Source organism: Acipenser ruthenus, unplaced genomic scaffold (genome assembly GCF_902713425.1).
Source record: "Acipenser ruthenus unplaced genomic scaffold, fAciRut3.2 maternal haplotype, whole genome shotgun sequence".
Classification (NCBI taxonomy): Eukaryota; Metazoa; Chordata; class Actinopteri; order Acipenseriformes; family Acipenseridae; genus Acipenser; species Acipenser ruthenus.
In genome coordinates, this window is record NW_026708616.1 from 1 (window position 1) to 27,311 (window position 27,311).

Sequence of the window (27,311 nt, forward strand, 5' to 3'; positions counted from 1 at the left end):
TCATTTCCGGTCTGCTGTCACACACAGCATTACAGTTATGAGCTGCTTCTCATCTCCAGTCTGCTGTCACACACAGCATTACAGTTATGAGCTGCTTCTCATTTCCAGTCTGCTGTCACACACAGCATTACAGTTATGAGCTGCTTCTCATTTCCAGTCTGCTGTCACACAGAGCATTACAGTTATGCGCTGCTTCTCATCTCCAGTCTGCTGTCACACACACAGCATTACAGTTATGAGCTGCTTCTCATTTCCAGTCTGCTGTCACACACAGCATTACAGTTATGAGCTGCTTCTCATCTCCAGTCTGCTGTCACACACACAGCATTACAGTTATGAGCTGCTTCTCATTTCCAGTTATGATTACTCACACATGTTTTTCACCTTTTTGTTAACTGTGGCATTGCTTGGCAAGTACAAAAATACGGGGGGTCTGATTAGAACTGAGCCTCATTATTATTATTATTATTTATTTCTTAGCAGACACCCTTATCCAGGGCGACTTACAATCGTAAGCAAATACATTTCAAGTGTTACAATACAAGTAATACAATAAGAGCAAGAAATACAATAACTTTTGTTCAAGCAAAGTACAAGTGTGACAAACCACAATTCAATAATACAGCAGATAATAGTGATAGTTACATCAGGTTAAACACTTGGCAGATTACAGTATTCTGAAGTACAGGATTAAATGCAGTAAAATAGGGGGCAGATAAGAGCAAAATAAAGCACATTTAAATGAAGGGTGATAGTGTCCCAGGATACAAACAGAGGAGTTCTACAGGTGCTGTTTGAAGAGGTGAGTCTTAAGGAGTCGCCAGAATGTGGTCAGGGACTGGGCAGTCCTGACATCTGTAGGAAGGTCATTCCACCACTGCGGAGCAAGGGTGGAGAAGGAGCGGGCTCTGGAGGCAGGGGAGCGTAGCGGAGGTAGAGCTAGTCTTCTAGTGCAGGCGGAGCGGAGAGGTCGAGTGGGGGTGTAGGGAGAGATGAGGGTCTGGAGGTAGCTGGGTGCAGACTGGTCAAGGCATCTGTAGGCTAGTACAAGAGTCTTGAACTGGATGCGAGCGGTGATCGGGAGCCAGTGGAGCGAGCGGAGTAGTGGAGTAGCGTGGGCGAAGAGAGGCAGAGAGAACACCAGGCGGGCAGCAGAGTTCTGGATGAGCTGGAGCGGACGGGTGGCGGACGCAGGGAGGCCAGCCTGGAGGGAGTTGCAGTAGTCTAGGCGGGAGAGTACCAGGGCCTGGACCAGGAGCTGGGTAGCATAGTTGGTGAGGAAGGGTCGGATTCTTCGGATGTAACGAAACACTGCTGCTGTGGTAAACAGGAAGGCTTTTCCAGAGCTGAGCTGATCTGGAGGTCCTGATTGGCTGGAGGGCATGCCCCGGGAGTCGGGAGGTCCTGATTGGCTGGGGGGGCGTGCCCGGGAGTCTCAATGCAGCAGCGCCAGTTCGAGTCTAGTGCACCACGGCCGTAGCTACACACCCGGGTGCTGAGCGAAAGCTTGCTTTATTTACCTCGAGGAGGAGAGTGTCCGCTACGCAGGATAACTACAGAAACCTTCAACTGCCAGTCAGTCACGTGGCTGTTTGTGTACTCGGACAGTCGCATCTTCTGTTGGTGATTCTAATACACACATCACTATACTATACTCGAATTGAAGACGCAGGCCATTTTTTACAAGAAAACACTGGTTAAAAAATTGGTAATTGATCAATTCCAGTTCAATCACACACCTTTCCAAACCTAATCATTCAGTTCCATGTTGTGTTTTTACATTGATCCAACTTTCAATCAATCAATCAATATTCATTTTATATATCGCCTTTCATAGAGGATCACCATCACAAAGTGCTTTATAAGATAGTGAGAAGCAATACATAACACATTAAATACAGTGAAAAACAATGCAACACATTAAATACAGTGAAAGACAATGCAACACATTAAATACAGTGGAAGACAAGGCATAGTGCATTAAATACAAGGCTTGGATGTGAATTCTGAATATTGTGGATGTGTGTGTCATACAGAATCATAAAAATAAGAGTGAAAAATCTGAAATAGCCAATTAGACAACAGCTAATAACAGATATCAGGTTTAAAGAGCATGGAAAGCAAGAGAGAACAGGTGGGTCTTGAGAGTTGATTTAAAGCGAGCGACGGTGGGAGCATCACGCACCAAAGCTGGGAGAGAGTTCCAGAGAGTCGGAGCCATGAAGCTAAAAGAGCGTTCTCTCCGAGTGTGGGGCGCTTTTGCTTGGGTATAATATTTTAGTGAGAAGCTATTGATAATATCAGATTCTGGGGATACACGGGTGTCTGTCTGTCTGTCTGTCTGTCGCTCTTGTCTTCACATATTTGGAGAACTGCTTATTCGATTGTCATGAAACTTGGTATTAACATTATTGAGCAGAAGATATGGAGAGGATCAGATTCTGGGGGTGTAGAGCCTGGGGCTGTCCCCTGATCACATGTGTCCTGTGTGTTTCAGATCTGTGGCGATGTCAGTTCCTGCTCCTGTTCATCAGTCTGGGGCTCATGTTTTTCGGGGCGCTCATCGCTATGTGTGCCTGTGCCTGTCACAGCATGTACTCCACAATGGGGACCAGGGTCCTTCACCTCCTGGGCAGATAAGAACCCTAGAACTGGGGTCCCCAAGAAAATACTGGAAGGAGAAAGGCAGGAATGAGAGGCTAGTGATTTAGCTCGCTGTCTGTCTGCTATTTTGTTGAGCTCCAATTAACTTAAAATAAAAGCATGATACCATTTTATTTATTTAAAATAAAACTAAATATTTGCTATAATGAGGGTCCCCATACGACTCCATGTAGACTGGCACAGTTTTGGACAGATCAGTGTATGTCACTCAGAGGGTTTTTGTTTTTGTGATTCCCCACAGGGCTGTGCACGCTGGGGGCGGTCGGGTGCTTCATGGCTGGAGTGCAGCTGCTGCACAGCCGGGTGGAGCTGCTGGATGGGGGGCCGCGGGGAGGGGTGCAGTTCATGATGGCCGCGCTGCTCATCTGTGCGTCCCGGTCCAGCCACAAGGAGTACTCGCACATGCAGGCCTACAGGGTCGCCTGAGAGACACTAAAATAAAAACCAGACAGGAATGTCTCTACAACCATTGTAGTGTGGCGCTCTGGTAGGGAGAGAAAATCGAATCTGCGCTCTGAAATGAGTCGCTATGATTGAAGTGTGAACCAGCTTTTTAGAATTAGAGCCACAGAGCCGAGAATCACTGTATGTAAACAAATGAAAATAATCGTGTATCATGAACAATCTATAACAAGGAACCTTGGGTCAATCTAGAATCACAGAACTTTATTACACTTCAAAAAATAAATGAGTATCACATTATATAAAAATGACCATATGTCTAGAACAGGAAACCTAGCTCCACTCTAGAACCACAGAATGTTAATACAGGTGGAAAAAACTAGAACCACTCTATATAAGAATGATTATGTGTCCAGAACAGTAGAGCACAAAACCCTAGAACTTAAATACACTAAAAAAATATTACAGGACCCCTTGAACCCAGAACAAAAATCCCTGTAACCTAGAACCTGGAAGGGAGGGATTGTGGCTCTAGTGGGTAGGGGTGAATGACTGGGAGGGAGGGATTTTGGCTCTAGTGGTTATATCTGAAGGACTGGGAGGGAGGGATTGTGGCTCTAGTGGGTAGAGGTGAATGACTGGGAGGGAGTGATTCTGGCTCTAGTGGGTAGGGGTGAATGACTGGGAGGGGGGATTGTGGCTCTAGTGGGTAGGGGTGAATGACTGGGAGGGAGGGATTGTGGTTCTAGTGGGTAGGGATGAATGACTGGGAAGGAATGAATTTGGCTACAGTGTTTAGTGCTGGACCTGAGGGTCTGGACGGGAGATGGGGAAATGATTTAAGGAGCAGGGAAGAGAAAGTTACTGTAGAAAAACTTACCTTCTTTTTCTTCATTGGGAGGACTGTGGCATACATGGCCTCTGCATTATCTGCTGTGGGTTTGCCTGTGAAATGCACCCGGATTAATAGAGGGAGGAGACACAGAGAGGAGGGGTTCTAGATACTCTCCAGCAGTGCTTACAGTTTAGATTACAATACCTCAGGGCTGTTAGCTGCTGTGGGTTTGCCTGTGAAATGCACCCTGATTAATAGAGGGAGGAGACACAGAGAGGAGGGGTTCTAGATACTCTCCAGCACTGCTTACAGTTTAGATTACAATACCTCAGGGCTGTTAGCTGCTGTGGGTTTGCCTGTGAAATGCACCCTGATTAATAGAGGGAGGAGACACAGAGAGGAGGGTTCTAGATACTCTCCAGCAGTGCTTACCTGAGGGCTTTGCTTGGTTGATCTCAGAGTACAACACTTCAGGTTTGTTATCTGCCAGGGTTTTACCTGAGAAATAAAGAGATGATACTGCATGAAAATGATCCGAGTTTGAAAATCTGGCCCTTTTTTTTTTTTTTTTTTTAGTGTTCGTCCATATATAGAAATGAACAATAACATGTTTAGTAAGAAATGTATTGGGGAGCACACCCATTCAGGGAATCTTTATTGACATGTTGTACACAGCTTCTAGATGACAAGTTATACAGTATGTACAAGGCTAGGGGACATTATTCTGTCACTCTTCTCAGCAGATCAATTTCTCAATACTTATTTTAGAGAACAAGTTGTCAGGGTTGGGGTGAAAGGGAAAAACAAACCCCCCCCACCGCCCCCCCACAATGTGTTCCAGTAATGGCTGGAGGGGAGTGTAAAGAGTACAGCGTTCATTCTACATTCGAAACATTAACAGTTGATATTATTCCTTATAGAAACACTGGGCAGAGGGGTATTAGGAAGCCTGTCCAATACAGAGGGTTGAGGGGAGGAGAGAGAGGTTTTATACCCTTCTTCTTCTTCTTATTCACATTCCTCATGTCGAGCTCTGAATAAAGGACGTCACTGTTGTCTGCAGCACTGGGGTTATCTGGGGGAATAAATACAGGTAGAGATTCACACTGTGGATTATTGAGTGTGAGAAGGGTAGTCAGTCATTCCATTGGTATATTGTCACATGGATATATCGTTTTTAACAGTCTTGATTTGAGTACTCCAAGTTAAAATAGTTCAGATCTTTATTCAGTAGTGTGATTATGAAAACATTGATGACAATTGCATAACGCTTAAGAGAAACATGTTGTATAAGTATGAAATACTGGAGTTCCCTTATCTGATGCATTATTATTTTAGATTCACTTAACATGGTTGTATTTTTCAGTCATTACATCTTGGTGATGTTTAAGGCACCGGGAAGGCCAGAGTGGAGCTCTCAGAAACATGTCTAATCCCCAAGTTCATCTGGTATCGCTAACCTGTCAGCATGCAACACTCTGCCTCTGGTGTCTGTGAAAAACACCACGTGAGTGCTATTTATTTTTGATGGTTAATGGTTACACTCTGGATACCACATGCACCAGACATTAGACATGTTTCTGAGTGCTTTACTGTGACCATACACTTTTAAGAAGTCACCATAATGGGACTGAAACAGAACATTTAACCTAAGCAGGAAGAATACATTAGTTAGATAACTCTGGAAGTTCTACCCATACCAAGCTGCTGTGTAAAGTCCATGAAACACAAGGCAACTTTCAGCAACCTTTTCATGCAAAGTTTCCCGCAACTACTAACAGAGGTGAATCAACACTATGAAAGTGATGTTAAGTTTGGTAAACATGTTGCTACTGTATCAACTAGCTGCTTCAGAAGCTGCCAGAAATGTTTGGCTGAAGCTTGCCTCGTGTTCCACTGGCTTTAGGAATCTATAAAACTCATTTGCTGTGCACCTATTTGTAAGCAATTAGGATTTAACATGGCTGTTTCTGAAGCTGAAGATATAACACGGACAGCGGATTCTCATGATTCTGAGAAACTTGGAAAATGTAAATATAAAAACAGTATAATACAAAATGGATACTTTCTTTTTAGTTTAAAACAGATTTTGAAATGGGGTTCCCCTGTCAAACAGGCTTGAGATCCTCTAACTGAAACATGAAAAAAACGTTTCTGGGTGTGTCTTTGTTTGTCTCTGTATCTCCGCAGGTGGCGCAGAGAGGATTTTCTGTCATTCTTACTTTCTGGTTTCTTGACAAGGACAGCAGAGTACAGGACGTCACAGTCACGTTTTGGTCGGGGTTTAGCTGAAAATATCAATAGAATAATTAAACAAAATGCCAGTCACTTTAGATCCTAGGTTTACATTGTAGTGTGGTGACAGAAAAGCCCCTCCAAACTATTGAAGTAAAGCAGTATCCATAAGGCCACTAATGTCCAAATCTCTCATGAATGACACAGAGGAAAATGGAAGTTTTCAGAGAATAGATAAACAACCTACTGTTTAACATAAGGACAGATGAAATGCCTACATATACAGATTCTGACATTCAGTAGCTTTTGCTAAAGCATGTCCAGACCAAATTTCATAACAACTAAATATGCATTTCTCTAGATAGAAATACAGCTATGGCCAAAAGTTTTGCATCACCTAGAATTTTAGGATTAAGACATAAAAAAACTATATAAACATCACTTAAATGATCTTTTACTTAACATCATGTAATCAAAGATATCGCAAAAGTCTACCGGAAGCCGTAATAGTAGTACAGTATTTAGATTTCAAAATGTCACATTTTTCAATTTGTCAGTTTTTTTGTTAAGTATATGAAAAACTACAAAGTGATATGTAATTCAGTGTGATAAAGTAACATTATTCAACAGATTTCATTCGACTTTATGAAGCAAAATGAGTTAACTATAGGATGATACAAAACTTTTGGCCTTAGCTGTACCAATGTAAGTGTGACGGACAGATAGACATGACACCTCCATAAATAAACACATTCTGATACTCTACATTACGTGCTGAAGAATTTCCTTTTCAAATTTACCATATCTGGATATGCAATTCTCTAGATGTATGTAAAAATGTACATGGGACATACAGACAGTTGGACAGAGAGACAGCCAGCCTCCACATAACCTAAAGCAGTGTGATACACTAACTGAAGCAATTCTTCCTTGGAGATTTCATCTTCATGACTACACTTGAATACAAGGCTTCACTATCAGAGAGATGTATTGAGGATTCAAATGGTGCGCCAGGGAGAGAAGGTGTCAAGTGGGATGGGATAGAGGGGAGTTCCAGAGGCCCTGACCTTTGTTCTGTTGATTTGGCTTCACTTCTGCATATACAATCTCTAGGTTGGATGCTGTGGAGTTACCTGGAAATACAGAACAGAAAAAAAAGAAAGGACCAGCATCAGAACAAGAACAAGTCCTTTCTGCAGCAACACTGCCAGGGCAGCATATACACCATCACTGTCTGCATCTGCATCTGCATCAGAACAAGTACAGGTCCCTTCTGAAAGCACACTGCTCAGGGCAGTATATACACCATCACTGTCTGCATGTGCATCTGCATCAGAACAAGAACAGGTCCTTTCTGCAAGCACACTGCCCAGGGCAGTATATACACCATCACTGTCTGCATCTGCATCAGAACAAGTACAGGTCCCTTCTGAAAGCACACTGCTCAGGGCAGTATATACACCATCACTGTCTGCATGTGCATCTGCATCAGAACAAGAACAGGTCCTTTCTGCATGCACACTGCCAGGGCAGTATATACACCATCACTGTCTGCATCTGCATCCAGCATCAGAACAAGAACAGGTCCTTTCTGCAAGCACACTCCCCAGGGCAGTATATAAACCATAACTGTCTGCATGTGCATCTGCATCAGAACAAGAACAGGTCCTTTCTGCAAGCACACTGCCCAGGGCAGCATATACACCATCACTGTCTGCATCTGCATCCAGCATCAGAACAAGAACAGGTCCTTTCTGCAAGCACACTGCCCAGGGCAGCATATACACCATCACTGTCTGCATGTGCATCTGCATCAGAACAAGAACAGGTCCTTTCTGCAAGCACACTGCCCAGGGCAGCATATACACCATCACTGTCTGCATCTGCATCCAGCATCAGAACAAGAACAGGTCCTTTCTGCAAGCACACTGCCCAGGGCAGCATATACACCATCACTGTCTGCATGTGCATCTGCATCAGAACAAGAACAGGTCCTTTCTGCAAGCACACTCCCCAGGGCAGTATATAAACCATAACTGTCTGCATGTGCATCTGCATCAGAACAAGAACAGGTCCTTTCTGCAAGCACACTGCCCAGGGCAGCATATACACCATCACTGTCTGCATCTGCATCCAGCATCAGAACAAGAACAGGTCCTTTCTGCAAGCACACTGCCCAGGGCAGCATATACACCATCACTGTCTGCATCTGCATCCAGCATCAGAACAAGAACAGGTCCTTTCTGCAAGCACACTGCTCAGGGCAGTATATACACCATCACTGTCTGCATCTGCATCTGCATCAGAACAAGTACAGGTCCTTTCTGCAAGCACACTGCCCAGGGCAGTATATACACCATCACTGTCTGCATCTGCATCTGCATCAGAACAAGAACAGGTCCTTTCTGCAAGCACACTGCTCAGGGCAGTATATACACCATCACTGTCTGCATCTGCATCAGAACAAGTACAGGTCCTTTCTGCAAGCACACTGCTCAGGGCAGTATATACACCATCACTGTCTGCATCTGCATCAGAACAAGAACAGGTCCTTTCTGCAAGCACACTGCTCAGGGCAGTATATACACCATCACTGTCTGCATCTGCATCAGAACAAGAACAGGTCCTTTCTGCAAGCACACTGCTCAGGGCAGTATATACACCATCACTGTCTGCATCTGCATCAGAACAAGAACAGGTCCTTTCTGCAAGCACACTGCCCAGGGCAGCATATACACCATCACTGTCTGCATTTGCATCCAGCATCAGAACAAGAACAGGTCCTTTCTGCAAGCACACTGCCCAGGGCAGTATATACACCATCACTGTCTGCATCTGCATCTGCATCAGAACAAGAACAGGTCCTTTCTGCAGCAACACTGCCAGGGCAGTATATACACCATCACTGTCTGCATCTGCATCTGCATCAGAACAAGAACAGGTCCTTTCTGCAAGCACACTGCCCAGGGCAGCATATACAACCATCACTGTCTGCATTTGCATCCAGCATCAGAACAAGAACAGGTCCTTTCTGCAAGCACACTGCCCAGGGCAGCATATACACCATCACTGTCTGCATGTGCATCTGCATCAGAACAAGAACAGGTCCTTTCTGCAGCAACACTGCCAGGGCAGCATATACACCATCACTGTCTGCATCTGCATCCAGCATCAGAACAAGAACAGGTCCTTTCTGCAGCAACACTGCCAGGGCAGCATATACACCATCACTGTCTGCATCTGCATCCAGCATCAGAACAAGAACAGGTCCTTTCTGCAAGCACACTGCCCAGGGCAGTATATACACCATCACTGTCTGCATCTGCATCCAGCATCAGAACAAGAACAGGTCCTTTCTGCAAGCACACTGCCCAGGGCAGTATATACACCATCACTGTCTGCATCTGCATCAGAACAAGAACAGGTCCTTTCTGCAGCAACACTGCCAGGGCAGTATATACACCATCACTGTCTGCATCTGCATCTGCATCAGAACAAGAACAAGTCCTTTCTGCAGCAACACTGCCCAGGGCAGCATATACACCATCACTGTCTGCATCTTCATGCATTAGGAATGCATCTTTTCAACAGTAACTAATTGTGACGTTTGAAACAGTAACAATTTCACGTACTGTTTCTGGGCTAAATAAATTACATTATTTTAAGTTTTATTATACTTTATAGTTCATGCTTTATAGTTCCTTCTTAAGAAAGAGTATGGTTAGAGATAACAAAATAACTCCAGTAATACGTATTGCGATTCAGATTTGTAATAGTATTTTTTAAGCTATTAATAGAAAGAGTACACAAGGCTTTCACCATTTTTGTTCACCAATAGCAATGAAAACACTAGAGACTAAATTATATTCTAGGCAAGATTATTTCTACAGTAATTAGATTATTTTAAATCTTAAACTATGATCCCTATTAAATAATGTTTTTTCAAGTCTGTTTATTAAGTGAATATATTTTGCTATTCATAAAAATACTGTAGTAGACTGCCATTGGCTTCATCAAAAACTGTCAGACTGTTTTATTCTTGGTGAGTTAAAGCTCTGTGAGCAGAGTTCTTATCTGTCAGTAACTCACCAGGCTCCTGTCCAAGTCCGGAGAGCTCCGTTCCCCTCGAGGGCTGTGCAGGAGTCTGATCTGCAGGGCGCCTGTAAGAGACAGAGAGAGGGGATCAATGTACCAGGGAGGATAGGAGCCTCATTACTGTTGCTTTGTTTCTATGTGCACCATGAAACCAGACCATACAACTCAATCTCATCTTGTAACATCAAACTGGGGCTGCCTGCAGCTGATTCTACCTGCAGTCTAAGAGCACATAGGCACAGTCTCTGAGATCCAGAGAAATCCAATTTCTGCCAGCCTGTTATCCTAACTGGGCCTGACTGATTCACAATTCAAAATGGGTTTATTCTGCTTCTGATGTAAACTAATACAGTAGGACTGGTGTGGAAGTGTGGTGGGCAATTCACTGACACACAGGAGACAAAACTTTATTTGTAACGCCGCTCAGGCGCACTTATTTATTTTTACCCACAGAGGGCGCTGTTGTCCATGGCCTGAATACTGACAACAGTATCAGGACCACTGGGTTACCAATATCGGTATACAGTCCAGTGCACATACAAGTGCTCAAAATAATAATGAAAACAAATGACACTAAGAAAAATGGAAAACAAAACACTACTAACAAAACTACAAAATAAAGGTGCTGCACTCTGCAGCGTTTCCCTGACCATCGCTACCCGCACGGTCCGGGTCTCCATCCTACACTCCACCGTTCCCTCAAACTACAGTCTATCCTTTTGGGGCCTGCCCACGGTTTCTCCGCTACCCATATATTTTGTTTTGTTTTGTTTTCATTCTCCAGCCGTTCTCGGTCCAGCAATAGAGCTTCTGCTCGCTCGTTTATCGTCCTATAGGGGCAGCTGAGGGAACAGAGCGTTATTTTATAGGCCCAGCAATCCCCCAAGGCCTGCCTCCCAACCATTCAGAGAGAGGGAGAGACCACACACCCTCGTCCCTCCTGTATGTGTCATTGCCATGACTGACAGGCGGATCTTACGAGGCTGCTGCCCTCTTTCTGCAGCACTATGCATGCGCCAGACAGTCAGCACAGACCTCTGTTACAACTGGTTTCAGAACACTTTAAAAATCATAGCATATTTGGCTGATAATTGATAATTGGCTGATCTTTAATATGGTCCATCAGCAGTCTTATTAAGTAGTAGCAGTATGTGTGCAGCAGGGTGGAGCAGTGGTTAGTGCTCTGGACTCTTGACCGGAGGGTCGTGGGTTTAATCCCAGGTGGGGGACACTGGAGCAAGCAAGGTACTTTACCTAGATTGCTCCAGTTTAAAACCCAACTGTATAAATGGGTAATTGTATGTCAAATTAATGTGATATCTTGTAACAATTGTAAGTCCCCCTGGATAATGGCGTCTGCTAAAAAATAAATAATAATAATAATAATATTAATGTTGTAATATTATTATTATTATTATTATTATTATTGTTATTATTTATTTCTTAGCAGACGCCCTTATCCAGGGCGACTTACAATCGTAAGCAAATACATTTCAAGTGTTACAATACAATACAATAAGAGCAATATGACTATAGTTCACCTCTAAATAGCAGTATAATGCATTCAGTGTCCTGAAACGGTCCTGACCGCTCTCTGAATGTGAAAGACAGATGTTACATCCCTAAAATCCCAGCAGTTTTGAGATGTGAAATTAGTGGGGTATAATCACCCATTGAAATACAATGGATCCCCACACAGTCACAGCGGATCAGTTTAATAATCTGATTCAGGGCTTAAAATCGCCTGAATTCATGGGAAAGGCTACTTGATGAAACAAGGTGGTTTGGTCAGAGTTCCACACAGGTTTCAGGGAAGAAACTAAATCTTGTCAATGTTTTTTCTATGGAGCCTTCCACGTTTCAAACGCACTGCATCACCATGTGTGTGCAGAGTGAGATCTCAATGGCACAGCATGATGAGTACCTGCAGCACAGCAGTCACAACAGAGCTAAGAGTCATGCCAGCACATATTCTATCAGCCATTGCAGCCGCTTGTAACTGATATTAAGCTCTATATTCTTACCTTGATTTAGCAGCAATGAACAGAAAACCTGGAAATAAAGGAAGCATGTTGTAAAGGTATGATTGTTTTACTGGAGTTGGTTTTGGTCTGTGTAATTCGATCTATCCATATGGTAAATGAACTGCAGTTGTGATACAGCAGTGCTTTGGGACTCAGCAGAGCGTATTACAGAATGTACAGCTTTTAGAGTAGCTTGAGTCTGACTGTACTGCAATTACAGTCTAGTTGCACTATAAACTACTGTAAGTCATAACATACACACACACACACACACACACACACATATATAATTATTAAACTTAAGTGAAGTTAAATTGAAGTTTCATTTCAATTCATTACAAATGCAATTATGCAATTTTTCATTGACACTTATTACTACACATTCCTGAAAGATATTTTTTGTATTCTTTTTTTTACACATGTTCATGGTTTGTTTTTTTCTATTTAAAAGTTGGGGGTGGTGCATATTTCTAATCACAATGTGAGAATAGTTGATGTGTTTGTACATGGAAATGTAATCTATTGATGACACAACACAGTTGGAATGTTAATATGTTAATATACACAAAGAAACGGACGAGGTGGAACAATTCAATTGGCTTGATTTAATACGCTCTGGCTGCAGTAAGTTCTCTAAGCCTTTAAAATGCTGGAAAGCTCTGTAATGGAACCAAAGCTTAGTAATTCCAGCCCATCCTGCATGACTGCTGTGAGGTCTGTGTTGTATCATTCAGTATTATAACAAGGGAAATACTAACATAAATGGCATAACTTAAATGACAAAGGTTTCTAATAGAAGTCAATGAAATATCTAAAAGATATTCAATGAAAAGAACTAGATCCAATGTTTGTCCTTGAATGTATTAAGATTGTTTTAGTATTTCTAAACGCATCACTATTAAGTCTTTGACAAATGTTTTGAATTACATGTAGCCCTGCTGCAAATTTGCGCTATTCCTTGTATTTTTGTAACATAGTTAGAATGCACTAGAATCACATTTACTAACTTGCTACACCTAAACACAATTCTATTGGACAGGTTTCCCCTGTGAACCAATTAGCCAACAGGTAGTAGTGGAATTTGGGGGTGGGACTTAGCGTTTGATTGGGTTTGTGCGAGAGAGAGAAAGAAGGTTCGAGAGTGTGAGGGGAGACAGATGCAATGTGCGAGAGAGAAAGAAGGTTCGAGAGTGTGAAGGAACAGACGCAACGTGAGGGAGTGCAAGAAAAGTTTTATTTATAGTAAAAGAAATATTATCTAAACGATATATTTTGTACTTCATTAGCAGAGTATAAGAGGCTAATATATTTCAGTAAACCAAACGTTTGCTGTAGACAGTACTATCTACCTGTAATTTCACAAGAGAGAAATTAATCACCATTTTATGGTATAGTCTTTTTTGTTTATTATTAATTTACTTTTCTGCTGGCGTTTGGAACTGCTGCTGAGACCCAGATAGCACTCGGGGTTACCAGGAGAAAGCCCCGAGTATCTCTGGCCACGTTGGAAAAGAAGATTTTTCAGCTGTCGTTGTGTTTATTGTGTCCTTCTACGAACTTACCTTGGAAGCAAGAAACGGAACTGTGTTGCTGGTCGTGAGTACTGCTTGCATTCAAAAAACCATTTTTGAACGTATAATTTTGTTGTTTATTTGACATAAATAAGTGAAGGGGCATTTTGTTTTTTTATTATTGCCACTACGTACCCTAGCGACGGTTCAGGCCTGCAACGTGTTATTTCTTTTATACTGATGCACGTGTTCAGTACACGTGAGTACACGTGTGTGCATGTGTGAGTGGACCCACTGTAGTGCAAGAGTTTAATTATTTTGCATAGCAACGCATATTATTTAAGAGTAAATATATTATTTGTAATATTGATTGTATATTATTCTGCTTATATTTATTTTAATACCTAGCCTTTGTTTATTGTGTATTTATGTTATTATTGAAAATAATTTATTATTGCGCATTTATTTGAGTAAATTGTTTACTTATTTCTATCGGTGTGTGTTGTGTGAGTGGATACTGGGGTTAATATTTGACAATAATTCCTATTAGGGGGTGCACTTACATAGGTGGAGGCACCGCATTAAAGAAACAGTACACCTATATTTCTAACAGACAAATTGTTATTTAAATAAGTATTGGGAACCCAGGCCTTGCCACTTACAGTGAGTTAGGTGTTGTTTACTCCATACACTGACAGGAGTGGGAGGGGCGTTACATACATATTTCTCAAAGTCTGAAATGCAGTCTTCAATCAGCCTCTAACTAGTAAATTCAGAGTGTGAGTCTCACCTTTGGTCTTGTATCGGTAGAACAGCAATAGTGTGACAGGAAAAAAAAATAATCAAAACCAGCGAGACACTGAGAGCAGCAATGATCCACGACCAGGACTCTGAGAGGAGAGAGGAGAGGTGAGTGAATAACAATCAAAACCAGCGAGACACTGAGAGCAGCAATGATCCACGACCAGGACTCTGAGGAGAGAGGAGGGGGTGAGTGAATAACAATCAAAACCAGCGAGACACTGAGAGCAGCAATGATCCATGACCAGGACTCTGAGAGGAGAGAGGAGGGGTGAGTGAATAACAATCAAAACCAGAGACACTGAGAGCAGCAATGATCCACGACCAGGACTCTGAGGTGAGAGGAGGGGTGAGTGAATAACAATCAAAACCAGCGAGACACTGAGAGCAGCAATGATCCACGACCAGGACTCTGAGAGCAGAGGAGGGTGAGTGAATAACAATCAAAACCAGCAAGACACTGAGAGCAGCAATGATCCACGACCAGGACTCTGAGAGGAGAGAGGAGGGGTGAGTGAATAACAATCAAAACCAGCGAGACACTGAGAGCAGCAATGATCCACGACCAGGACTCTGAGTGGAGAGGAGGGGTGAGTGAATAACAATCAAAACCAGCGAGACACTGAGAGCAGCAATGATCCACGACCAGGACTCTGAGAGGAGAGAGGAGGGGTGAGTGAATAACAATCAAAACCAGCGAGACACTGAGAGCAGCAATGATCCACGACCAGGACTCTGAGGTGAGAGGAGGGGTGAGTGAATAACAATCAAAACCAGTGAGACACTGAGAGCAGCAATGATCCACGACCAGGACTCTGAGAGCAGAGGAGGGGTGAGTGAGTGTCGTTCACAATTATGAGGAATAAAGGGGCATTCAGAACAGAAAATAGGAGGCACTTTTTTACACAGAGAATTGTGAGGGTCTGGAACCAACTCCCCAGTAATGTTGTTGAAGCTGACACCCTGGGATCCTTCAAGAAGCTGCTTGATGAGATTCTGGAATCAATAAGCTACTAACAACCAAACGAGCAAGATGGGCTGAATGGCATCCTCTCGTTTGTAAACTTTCTTATTTTCTTAAAGCATAAATATTCAGGAGGGTTCAAAAGCTTGGCAACAACTGTTCCTTTGTTCAGCGGTGTGAAGCGGTGATATGTAGAGGCTGTTCTTACTTTGCAGTTCAATGTGTAACTCCTGGCTGCTCTTCTTCACTCCCTGTGACTCCACAGCACACGTGTAGCTCCCAGTGTGGCTCTTCTCAGTGCTGGCTATGCTGTACAGTGCAGAGTCAGTGCTGTTAGTCACAGGCTCCCCGTCTCTCACAATGGTGTAGTGGAGTTCAGGGCGGGGGGTTTTGTTCACTGCTGCCTCACAGGTCAGGTTAAGAGCCTCTCCCTCCTTCACTGTGGATCCTGGATATGCTGTCAGAGTCACCCTGGAGAACAGAGCTATGAAAAGATGACATGAAGACAGGTTAGTGATTCTGAAGCTGTCTGACCAAGGTATTCAAACCAATCAGAACCAGCGTCTTCCATAGAGTGGGATTCCCACAGAGCCTCCTGCTCCTTAGAGAGACAGAGACAGTGCTGGAGTATAGAGGCTCCTTAGAGAGACAGGCAGTGCTGGAGTATAGAGGCTTCTTAGAGAGACAGAGGCAGTGCTGGAGTATAGAGGCTTCTTAGAGAGACAGAGGCAGTGCTGGAGTATAGAGGCTCCTTAGAGAGACAGAGGCAGTGCTGGAGTATAGAGGCTCCTTAGAGAGACAGAGGCAGTGCTGGAGTATAGAGGCTCCTTAGAGAGACAGAGGCAGTGCTGGAGTATAGAGGCTCCTTAGAGAGACAGAGGCAGTGCTGGAGTACAGAGGCTCCTTATCGTTTTGCCTGTAAAGGTAACACCAAATGTTTCAGTCAAGACAGGAACAAGCTATAAACACACCATTGAAACATCCCACAGCATCCTGCCCCCTCCCCTCCCTAGGTTCTAAACCCTTAGATATATCTGCATTGATAATCTGATAATGTAGCAAAATCACTTACAACAGTGTTAGTCATGATTTTAAGTCCCACTCTCAAATCATTAAATACATATTTTTTCCTTTGGTATTGAAAATTGAGCAATGAGATTATTATTTGTAAAATGGACAACATTCACTGTAAATAGATATGCTTTGTCATGGTGTTCTATATAACATCACATAGTGTGGGGGAGAGGTACATGGGGAGTATATCAGTCTCTGTATTAGAAGGATCATTTTCCCATGATTTATGCCATTGATGTCTGGGGACTGTAATGTGGTGCAATCAATCATTGGTAGTTGTTAATTAGCTGAATATTTAAACCTCGAGGGAACAGAGGTCAACAAAGGAGTTAGGATTTGCTACATATGCTGGAAAATAAATAAATACATAAATAAATAAATAAATTAATTAATTAATCAATCTGTGTGTACTTAAAGGGATTGTTTTGAGAAATTGTGTGTAAAGCTGTCCCGTACTAACAGGGAGGGAAGAGAAGTGAGGCAGGATTTTGTTTTGTTTGTTCAGTTTTCCTGTAATTGTTTAATAAATCTTTGCTTTGATTTATTTTCGAATCGTATTGTTCTTTTGTCATTTCCACACTGTCAGCCACGCTCCACAATCGCTACAAGTGAAAAACAGACAGGAATATTTACAGCAGCTGACAAACAGGTACAAAAGAGAATCAGAAAGAAATGAGACTGAAGCTGAGATTAGGATAACGAGTGATCATAATGGAGGCCTGTCTTATAATTGCTAGCAGTTGCAAACTAGGGTGTCCACCTGGCTCCAGATTTACCGGACACTTTGAGACAGAACGGGATTTCAAACGTGTCCCTCAACTGAAAGCGATTAATGTGTAAATGAACCATTCCACCTTTGCTAAAGTGAATAATGGTGCTTAATTACCACGTGCATCAAACAAGTGTATAATTAGAATTACAATGCTGATGTATTTGTATTATTATTATTATGTATTTATATTTTGCAGCCACTTAGTCGCTATTTATTTTCTGTTCATCGATATTCAATCACCAATAATATGCAAATACTCTCCCAAGCAAAGCATCATCCCGTTTCTCATCTATTCATCCACAGCTAATCATTATAGATCTGATGGGAAGCAGCTGATCAGTGTGACTTGTTTGCTCAGCACAGCAATCCCGCCACAGGATTAATCTCAGCAAAGGCGTAGCTAATTTATACATCAATTACTTTCAGTTTAAGGGGAATTCTGAAAATCCGTTCTGTCTCAAAGCGTCCGGTAAATCTGGAGCCGGATGGCCACCCCTATTGCAAACAGGAGCAGGAAAATACATTTTTCTTGTACTTATTTACAGCGGGGAACACTGAAGTCCATTAAGATCTCTTAAAGAGAAGACTGAACTCACCTCTCACAGTCAGTGACACAGAAGCACTCCTTTTCTTCAGCCCCGTCCCTGCTGCCTCCACCTCACACTGGTATCTCCCTGTGTCTCTCAGCCCTGCCGCTGGGATTGAGTGCTGATCCTGTGATCCCGCTCCTCTCACAGTCCCATTGTCTTTGCTATAGCGGTACTGCAGCTGTGTGCCCTGTTTATTTATGTGAGCCCCACACTGCAGAGTCACAGCCTCTCCCTCCCACACTGAGGCACCAGGTAGCACTGTCAGAGTGGGTGTGCTGAACAGCTCTAAGGAAACAGAGAGAGAAAGAGGCATTTAATGATAAACAGGAATTGCTCTTTGAAATTAGGTTTATTAAATACAGTAAATCATCAGTCAAATAACTTAGCCAGAAAAACAACACTTTAAATGTGTTGCATTGTTAGTCCCTTTCTGAAAATGTATATTGTCTGTGCTGTCAGTATGTCTTTGTTGCTTCATCATATGCAGTTTTAATTTAAAGGAAATAGAGCTACAAAGTACTTTTCTTTTGCTCTAATACTGAGAATTTTTAATATTTTTTCTCTGTGGCTGGCTGCTATCTTTCTTACAGGCTCAGTTCAGTCACTCACCTGATACTTGCATCTTCACACCTTCGCTGTATTGTGAGTAAGACGTGTTCCTGCCCCGTCCAGCTCGACACCAGTACTCTCCACTGTGGGACAGAGCAGCAGCACTGATTGTGTATCCGGCTCCAGTTCCACTGCTGCTGTCAGTCTGGTACACTGGAGCTCCCTGCCTGTTTTTGTACCAGAGATATCTCCAGCCTCCAGAGCCCCCCTTAACCACACAGCTCAGGGTGACCGTGTCTCCTTCAGATATCTCTCCTGCAGGCTCCCGGGTCAGTGCAGGCTTTGGCTTGCCAGCTAAAATAGAGGAGACAACAACATTAGGGGAGCGCACATTTCCCTCCTTCATTCAAAGAAAAACTTCACCCACTGTAATTGTGCATTTAAAACAGCTTGTTATTATGTATCTAGTGTAGCTACTTTACATGTACTGTAGCTAGTTTAAGGTTACTATCTTCCCTGTCAGTGAAGCATCATTTTGATGTGTTTAAACATCAGACAACTTTATTATGAAATTATTATAATGCTGCCTTATAAAGCTAGGGTAATACAACTTGTATTGCCTTATTCATAGCTCTTCTAAATGCAATAGTCAGTTTATTTTAATTTAGTATGAACTGATTACTGTATTTTGACAATGGTTTTGGAGGAAACTGTCAGCGACACAGAATACAAGTTTCAACGTCTCAATTTATTAGCAGAGACAAGCGACTGCAGCACGACTGCCTTCTTATTCTTAAATTAGATTTAATTAAAAAAGTTATTTACAGTTTTCAAAAAATTTAGGTAAGTGAATAAATCTTTTGTATACAAACTCTAGCTGTGTAATAATCATTTGCAACAACATTGGATTCTTACTTGTGCAATGTCATGTGAGACATGAACAGAATAACATCCATCTCAGTGTTAAATTACACTTTATAAACAGAATAACATCCATCTCAGTGTTAAATTACACTTTATAAACAGAATGACATCCATCTCAGTGTTAAATTACACTTTATAAACAGAATAACATGCATCTCAGTGTTAAATTACACTTTATAAACAGAATAACATGCATCTCAGTGTTAAATTACACTTTATAAACAGAATAACATCCATCTCAGTGTTAAATTACACTTTATAAACAGAATAACATGCATCTCAGTGTTAAATTACACTTTATAAACAGAATGACATCCATCTCAGTGTTAAATTACATTTTATAAATGGATTTCTGCTGTATGTATTTGGACCCTGTGCCACAGAAACAAATTGATAAAAATGGCAGATTTGCACAGAGTACTCCAGCGTACTGTGTCATATGCAACAATATAAGAGTGGCATACAGCTGGACAGATGGACGGACGGACAGACAGACAGACCCATATATGCCCAGAATCCCATATTCTCAATATCTTCTGCTAAATAAGGTTAATACCAAGTTTCCTGACAATTGGATAAGTGTTTCCTCAGATCTATGGATAAAAGCAGATGAGCGCTTCCACTATCACCCCTTCACAGGGGATTGCATCACCAGCGGGGTTAATGACAGACACAGCATCACAGGAACTGATAGCTCATTACAAAGGGATCCACCCTGCTGACTGTCAGCGTTTGCAGACACTGCAGCTGTGCTGGGGAGGCTGTCATACACATTGTGTTCTTATATCTGGAGTGCCGCTCATCCAGCTGTCATGAAGCTTGGTGTAAACATTATTTATCTGAAGTTATTGAGCCTATTAGATTCTTGAGATAATGAGGCAGGGCGTCTGTCTGTCTGCCCGTCCCTCCCTCTGTATGTCACTCTTACATTGTTACATATATCTGGAGAACCAGCTCTCTAGCTGTCATGAAACTTGATATTACCATTATTTAGTTAAGGTTTGGTGCATTTCTACAGATCCCTGTTCCTTTGTGGTGATGGAGCGCTAAGGGTGGGTTTTGTTTGGTTCATTTCTACAGATCCCTGATCCTTTGTGGTGATGGAGAGCTAAGGGTGGGTTTTGTTTGGTTCATTTCTACAGATCCCTGTTTATTATTATTATTATTATTATTATTATTATTATTATTATTATTATTATTTATTTCTTAGCTGATGCCCTTATCCAGGGCGACTTATAATTGTTACAAGATATCACATTATTTTTACATACAATTACATTTTTTTTTACATACAATTACCCATTATACAGTTGGGTTTTTACTGGAGCAATCTAGGTAAAGTACCTTGCTCAAGGGTACAGCAGCTGTGTCCCCACTGGGGATTGAACCCACGACCCTCCAGTCAATAGTCGAGAGCCCTAACCACTACTCCACACTGCAGCCCTTTGTGGGTGATAGAGAGCTAAGGGTGGATTTTCTTTGGTTAATTTCTACAGATCCCTGTTCCTTTGTGTGTAATGGAGAGCTAGGGTGAGTTTTGTTGTACACACCCTTTAAGTGCTAAACCATGCTTTTAAAAATCAATTTTCATATCTTTAATTAGCTTTATTAAAATAATTACTAGAACATTGTGAATACTTACTACAAATGACTTGAATCTACTGGAATTATTTTTATTTACTAGTCATAATAAAAAGTAATTATAACAGCCATTACTAGGAATTACTGAAAACCTTAAAAAAATTGCTTAACTATCCTGAATTACTGAGTAAAAAATATATATTTGATAACTTTCAATTATTTCAAATGACTATAAATGACTTCAAGTCTACAAATTCGTCCTCTTCAAGTTGATATTCTACTAATGACTTGTTTGACCCATCGCAGGCTCTACTTGTGATACAGTAGGAACAGCAGCAGTGTGACTAATTGCAGGCTCTACTTGTGATACAGTAGGAATAGCAGCAGTGTGACCCATTGCAGGCTCTACTTGTGATACAGTAGGAACAGCAGCAGTGTGACCCATTGCAGGCTCTACTTGTGATACAGTAGGAATAGCAGCAGTGTGACCCATTGCAGGCTCTACTTGTGATACAGTAGGAATAGCAGCAGTTTGATCCATTGCAGGCTCTACTTGTGATACAGTAGGAATAGCAGCAGTGTGACCCATTGCAGGCTCTACTTGTGATACAGTAGGAATAGCAGCAGTGTGATCCATTGCAGGCTCTACTTGTGATACAGTAGGAATAGCAGCAGTGTGACCCATTGCAGGCTCTACTTGTGATACAGTAGGAACAGCAGCAGTGTGATCCATTGCAGGCTCTACTTGTGATACAGTAGGAATAGCAGCAGTGTGACCCATTGCAGGCTCTACTTGTGATACAGTAGGAATAGCAGCAGTGTGACCCATTGCAGGCTCTACTTGTGATACAGTAGGAATAGCAGCAGTGTGACCCATTGCAGGCTCTACTTGTGATACAGTAGGAATAGCAGCAGTGTGATCCATTGCAGTCTCTACTTGTGATACAGTAGGAATAGCAGCAGTGTGATCCATTGCAGGCTCTACTTGTGATACAGTAGGAATAGCAGCAGTGTGATCCATTGCAGGCTCTACTTGTGATACAGTAGGAATAGCAGCAGTGTGACCCATTGCAGGCTCTACTTGTGATACAGGAGGAATAGCAGCAGTGTGACCCATTGCAGGCTCTACTTGTGATACAGTAGGAATAGCAGCAGTGTGATCCATTGCAGGCTCTACTTGTGTGTTTTGAGTGAAATAATTCATGAGGAATCTCTCTGAATATGATTATGGTCTTGAACACAAACATATAAAGTGGAGGTCTATGATCAGTGGGGCAGCAATTAGTCCAATTTACAGTAGCTGCTGTTAATAAACTCACCAGACACAGTTACTGTCACAGGATCACTGTGTTAATAAACTCACCAGACACAGTTACTGTCACAGGATGACTGTGTTAATAAACTCACCAGACACAGTTACTGACAGTGACTGTCCCCCCGGTGAATATCTCTGGGAATGGAGGCTCCAGGGTGAGTGTAGTCTGGGGCAGCTCTGTAGAAACAGAGAAGATGACAGAATTAGGATCTCTATTGCAGAGAGAGAGAGAGAGAGAGAGAGAGAGAGAGAGAGAGAGAGAGATACTGTTAGTGTGCGGTATCAATGGAGTCACCAGCATATGACATTTCAACAGAGGGGTGAAATTACCGACACATATAAAAAATATAAATTGGTAGAAATGCTGATTATAGTCTGTAAATATATTAAATATTCTCATAATTCAATTAATTGTAGCTGAACTGCAGTATCAATGCAGTGGCAATGGAGTCACCACCAGGAGGCAGCACTGCACTCAGTACTCTGCGTGGGATTCACTTTTTAAATATATAATATGACAGATTCGGATTTCAATGTGCATTTCTGACTGAAGTTGACAGCAAATGAATACTAACCAGCGTTTTTAACCCCATCTTCTTATTACCTTTACTGGCATTATCACAGGTCCCTCTTTTATTGTGATGGGATGTTTGGCTCCTCCCCTGTTTTTAACATTAATGTGAGTTCAACCACAACACATGAAGTACAGGAAGCAGCAGAAACATTATCTGTCGTGATGTCTTTGAAATATCTGCATGTTCCAAACTGAAGTCTAAGAGACTAGAAACAATACAAGCTCTTCTACAAAAGAACATGAGAAAATCACTGCCTGTCTGGTCACTGGAAACCCTCACAAAGCCTCTAGGGTTACAGGGCACTCAGCCTGCAAGAGGAAGCCCCTGAGTTTAAGTGAGTGGTAATTGATTGTTACTCTGAGTACCAGGTGTATATAAACTCTCATTTGTTCTCAAACAGGGTGGGGTGTGGAGGAGAGTTTGTAAGAGATTGCGGAGTATAGAGTATAGAGTATAGAGTGCGGAGTGTGGAGCGCGGAGTGTGGATGTGGAGTGTGGAGTGTGGATGTGGAGTGCGGAGTGTGGGTGTGGAGTATGGATGTGGAGTGCGGAGTGGGGAGTGCGGAGTGTGGATGTGGAGTGTGGGGTGCGGAGTGTGGAGTGTGGAGTGTGGAATGCGGAGTGTTGAGTGTGGAATGTGGAGTGTGGAGTGCGGAGTGTGGATGTGGAGTGTGGAGTGTGGAGTGAAAATAAGAAGCGTTATACACGGGAAAGCTTTGGGGGGCTGGTTTGATTGTTTTGAAGTGTTTGTAGGGTTTGGTTTGACCTGTTTATTTGTTCCAGTCTTTTGATTTGGTTTGTTTGTAAATAATAAAAGTGTGCAGGAGCGCACAGCTTGCAATTCCCTTGACAGCATGCCTCTTTGACACACCCTCCTAATAAAGCAGGTGAATCTAATATGTGATTGTACTGAAGGCACTCCAGCAGCATATCACTGTGTTTTTACTGACATGTCAATGGTTCTGATTCACTGTTTTGCTGCTCCTGTGTGACGTTTATAATTATGACTCATTATCACTCTGAATGATACTTTGCTGCTGCTTTGATTTTTAATATAATAATATTAACTCACATAACATACATATTTAGTATCTGTGTCTTTCTTGGGTATTCTGTTTCATACTGTGTGTGTCACAGTAATGTGAACAGGTAGGTATTCTATTTAAAACTATTTCACTTGACCCATCTCTTCTGTGGTATAATCTGCAGTGTAATAATGTATAGGACCAATTTCTTATATCCAATCTGCACTCCCCTGTCTAGGGAGGGGTTACACATGATTAAAGATACAGTTTGCAATGGCAATACACATTCTATTACTACCACAATCAAACAGAAATACATTTGGAGAAAATAGGGCCTGATCATCAGTACTGACAAGCATTCAGTGTATCTTTGGTGTGGCCTCTTTCTGCTTTATTACAGCTTCTACACTACTCAGAGTATGAGAGTTACTCAGACCAGGAAGAGCTTTCATATCAGAAAACTTTGCTAGAACCCGTTACTTCAACACCTGAGTTGTGTTGAGAACATTAACACAGCTGGAATAGACTCCAGTGTGAATGTATCTGTGAGACATTACAGACAGAGAAGGGGGTGAGGACTCTCTCTGTTAGAATGAACCTACCTCTCACTGACACCCGCACCTCTGCAGAGTCACATTAACACAGCTGGAATAGACTCCAGTGTGAATGTATCTGTGAGACATTACAGACAGAGAAGGGGGTGAGGACTCTCTCTGTTAGAATGAACCTACCTCTCACTGACACCCGCACCTTTGCAGTCTCACCAGAGTAAGGGGAGGAATCCCACCACCACCATGCTTTGCACTTGTAGAACCCCTCGTCACTCTTTGAAACATGATCCACACTCAGCTCCTTGCCAGCCCGGGACTGTAACTCTCTATTATATTTATAAAATATAACCCTGGTAGCTTTATAACCATCGCGGAGAAGACACCTCAGAGTCAGAGTGTCTCCCTCAAACACAGGCTGTGAGGGAGTCTGCAGGATCACCCATCCATCTGAAAAGACAGAAAGAGTTCAGATCAGCAGGGCTGAGAGACGGGTCAGGATGGAGGAGTGTAATAAAGAGAGAAAGAGTCGATGTTGTAAATCTCCCTCCCGATCGGAAAGGACGCTGTGTAAGGACGGTGGTGCCTCCTAGATGGACTGCCTCGGTGGTAGGCAGAAACCGGAAGGTGACCATATTAGGGGGAGCGCATAGTTGCACGTACCCAGAAAGACTCTATTGCAATCAGCTGCGGGACGGCCCTCTATTGGAGACGGGTTGATTGCAGGGAGGGCTTTGTGGGTACAAAAGGGAAGCAGCTACATCAGTATGCCACCTTGCGCTGACGAACGTAACAGACGGCCGGAGCCGGTAGTATTTGTTTTGATTTTGTGTTACGGTTTTGTGTTCTGTGTTTTGCAGAGGAGGATTGAGAATGATCACCAGAGCACTTCCCAACACTTTCACCACGTTCAGTTCTCACCCTTGCGCCACGGAGAACGGCGGATTATCAAAGACTATTGGATTATTGTTTTGTTTTAAAAAAGTATTATTTTGGGGTTTGCAAAGCCCGCCATGTACCCCCTGATACCATTGTTGGTAGAGGGGTGGAACTTTTGTTTACTTTTTAATAAACACTGACTATTTTTGGGATATATATTGTTTGGACAGACTTCTGTTTAGAACACATCATTGCACCTGATGACAAGGAGGCTGCAGTTTTACACAAACATGTTTGTAATGCTTTTTTTATCTCATCATGTTATAATGTATTATTCCCTATTATGAGCTATACAGACTTCCTACAGCGTTAAGAAAGACTATTGTAGGAAACTATTTTCCCCCAAGTGTAGATACCCCTTGATTTATATTTAAGGCTCTTTGAACCCCAAAGGACGGAACATAAGACATGAATATGAAATCCTGTAAAATGGTCTTGTCACTTTGTAGGAGCTCATATGGAATCTTTCAAACACACAGCCTGAAAATATTCTTTCTGTAAAACAAAATGTTAGATATCCCAACACCTGGGATCTGGATAACTGCAGAGAAAAGACAATCCTGCTCCACTCATTTGAAGCTTATTTCAATATGAGCATTTGCTCAGCTGGTACTTGAAAACAGCAATGTGAGCAGAAACAATTCATACTGACTGGAGATCCACAGACAGCTTTACTCAAATCAGCAAGCCGATCAGTAGCTTTCAATACCCTCTCAGCCAATCCGAGTGCAGGATTATTCAACAGGGTCTGAATATTATCTAGAATGTAAATTACTTACATGACACAGTTAGGTTGACAGCATTACTGCGCTCCTGTCCTGATGCAGACTCACACCAGTACACTCCGCTGTGAGAATGCCGAGCTTTACTGATTGTGCAGCTGTCCCCATATCTCCTGCTGTATTGATCACTGCACCTTGCCTCCTCACGTCCAGCTCTGTACTGTTTAAACCTCCAGCCAGCAGAGTCCCCCTCCACCTCACAGCTCAGGGTGACTGTCTCTCCTGTGAATATCTGTGACCAGGCAGGCTGCAGGGTCAGGACAGCCTGAGGATGACCCTCTGAAACAGAGAACAGGAAAGGATTAGGACACATTCCCCTACAATCAGTTAGTAGAGAGATTCCAGCTCCCAGCAGCATCTCTGCAGTGATACAGTAGGAATAGCAGCAGTGTGACCCATTGCAGGCTCTACTTGTGATACAGTAGAAATAGCAGCAGTGTGACCCATTGCAGGCTCTACTTGTGAGTTTTGAGTGAAAAGCTCTACCTGTCAGTCTGCTATCTCCTGGATGCATTTGCATCACCTCAAACTCAACCTCTCTAAATCTGGCCTCCTTTTCTTTCCCTCCTCCTCCCCCTCATCTGATCTCTCTATCTCTGTTCCTCTGGAATCTACCACACTCTCTCCCTCCTCCTCAGCTAAGAACTTCGGAGTCACCCTGGACCCCTGCCTCTCTTATTCCAAGCACATCTCCACTCTGGCACACACTTGCCGATTCTTCCTCACCAACTACGCTATCAAGCTCCTGGTCCAGGCCCTGGTACTCTCCCGCCTAGACTACTGCAACTCCCTCCTGGCTGGCTTCCCTGCGTCCGCCACCCATCCGCTCCAGCTCATCCAGAACTCCACTGCTTGCCTGGTGTTCTCTCTGCCTCGCTTCTCCCACGCAACTCCACTGCTCCGCTCACTCCACTGGCTTCCAATCACCGCTCACATCCAGTTCAAGACTCTTGTACTAGCCTACAGATGCCTTGACCAGACTGCACCCAGCTACCTCCAGACCCTCATCTCTCCCTACACCCCCACTCGACTTCTCCGCTCCTCCTGCACTAGAAAACTGGCTCTACCTCCTCTATGCTCCCCTGCCTCCAGAGCCCGCTCCTTCT

At 42.8% G+C, this 27,311-nt stretch overlaps 1 protein-coding gene across 1 annotated transcript; it reads right to left on the reverse strand.

The window, feature by feature from the left end:
• Positions 1-4,922: 4,922 nt before the first annotated feature.
• LOC117407881 (high affinity immunoglobulin gamma Fc receptor I-like) lies at positions 4,923-26,855 on the reverse strand. Its single transcript, XM_059021442.1, has 6 exons — positions 26,203-26,855; positions 18,577-18,870; positions 17,974-18,252; positions 15,740-16,015; positions 10,226-10,296; positions 4,923-4,976 (listed from the first exon to the last, which is right to left on the reverse strand). Exons 1-6 carry the CDS (start codon positions 26,723-26,725, stop codon positions 4,923-4,925), a joined length of 1,497 nt encoding a protein of 498 aa, XP_058877425.1. The 5' UTR covers positions 26,726-26,855.
• Positions 26,856-27,311: the final 456 nt, after the last annotated feature.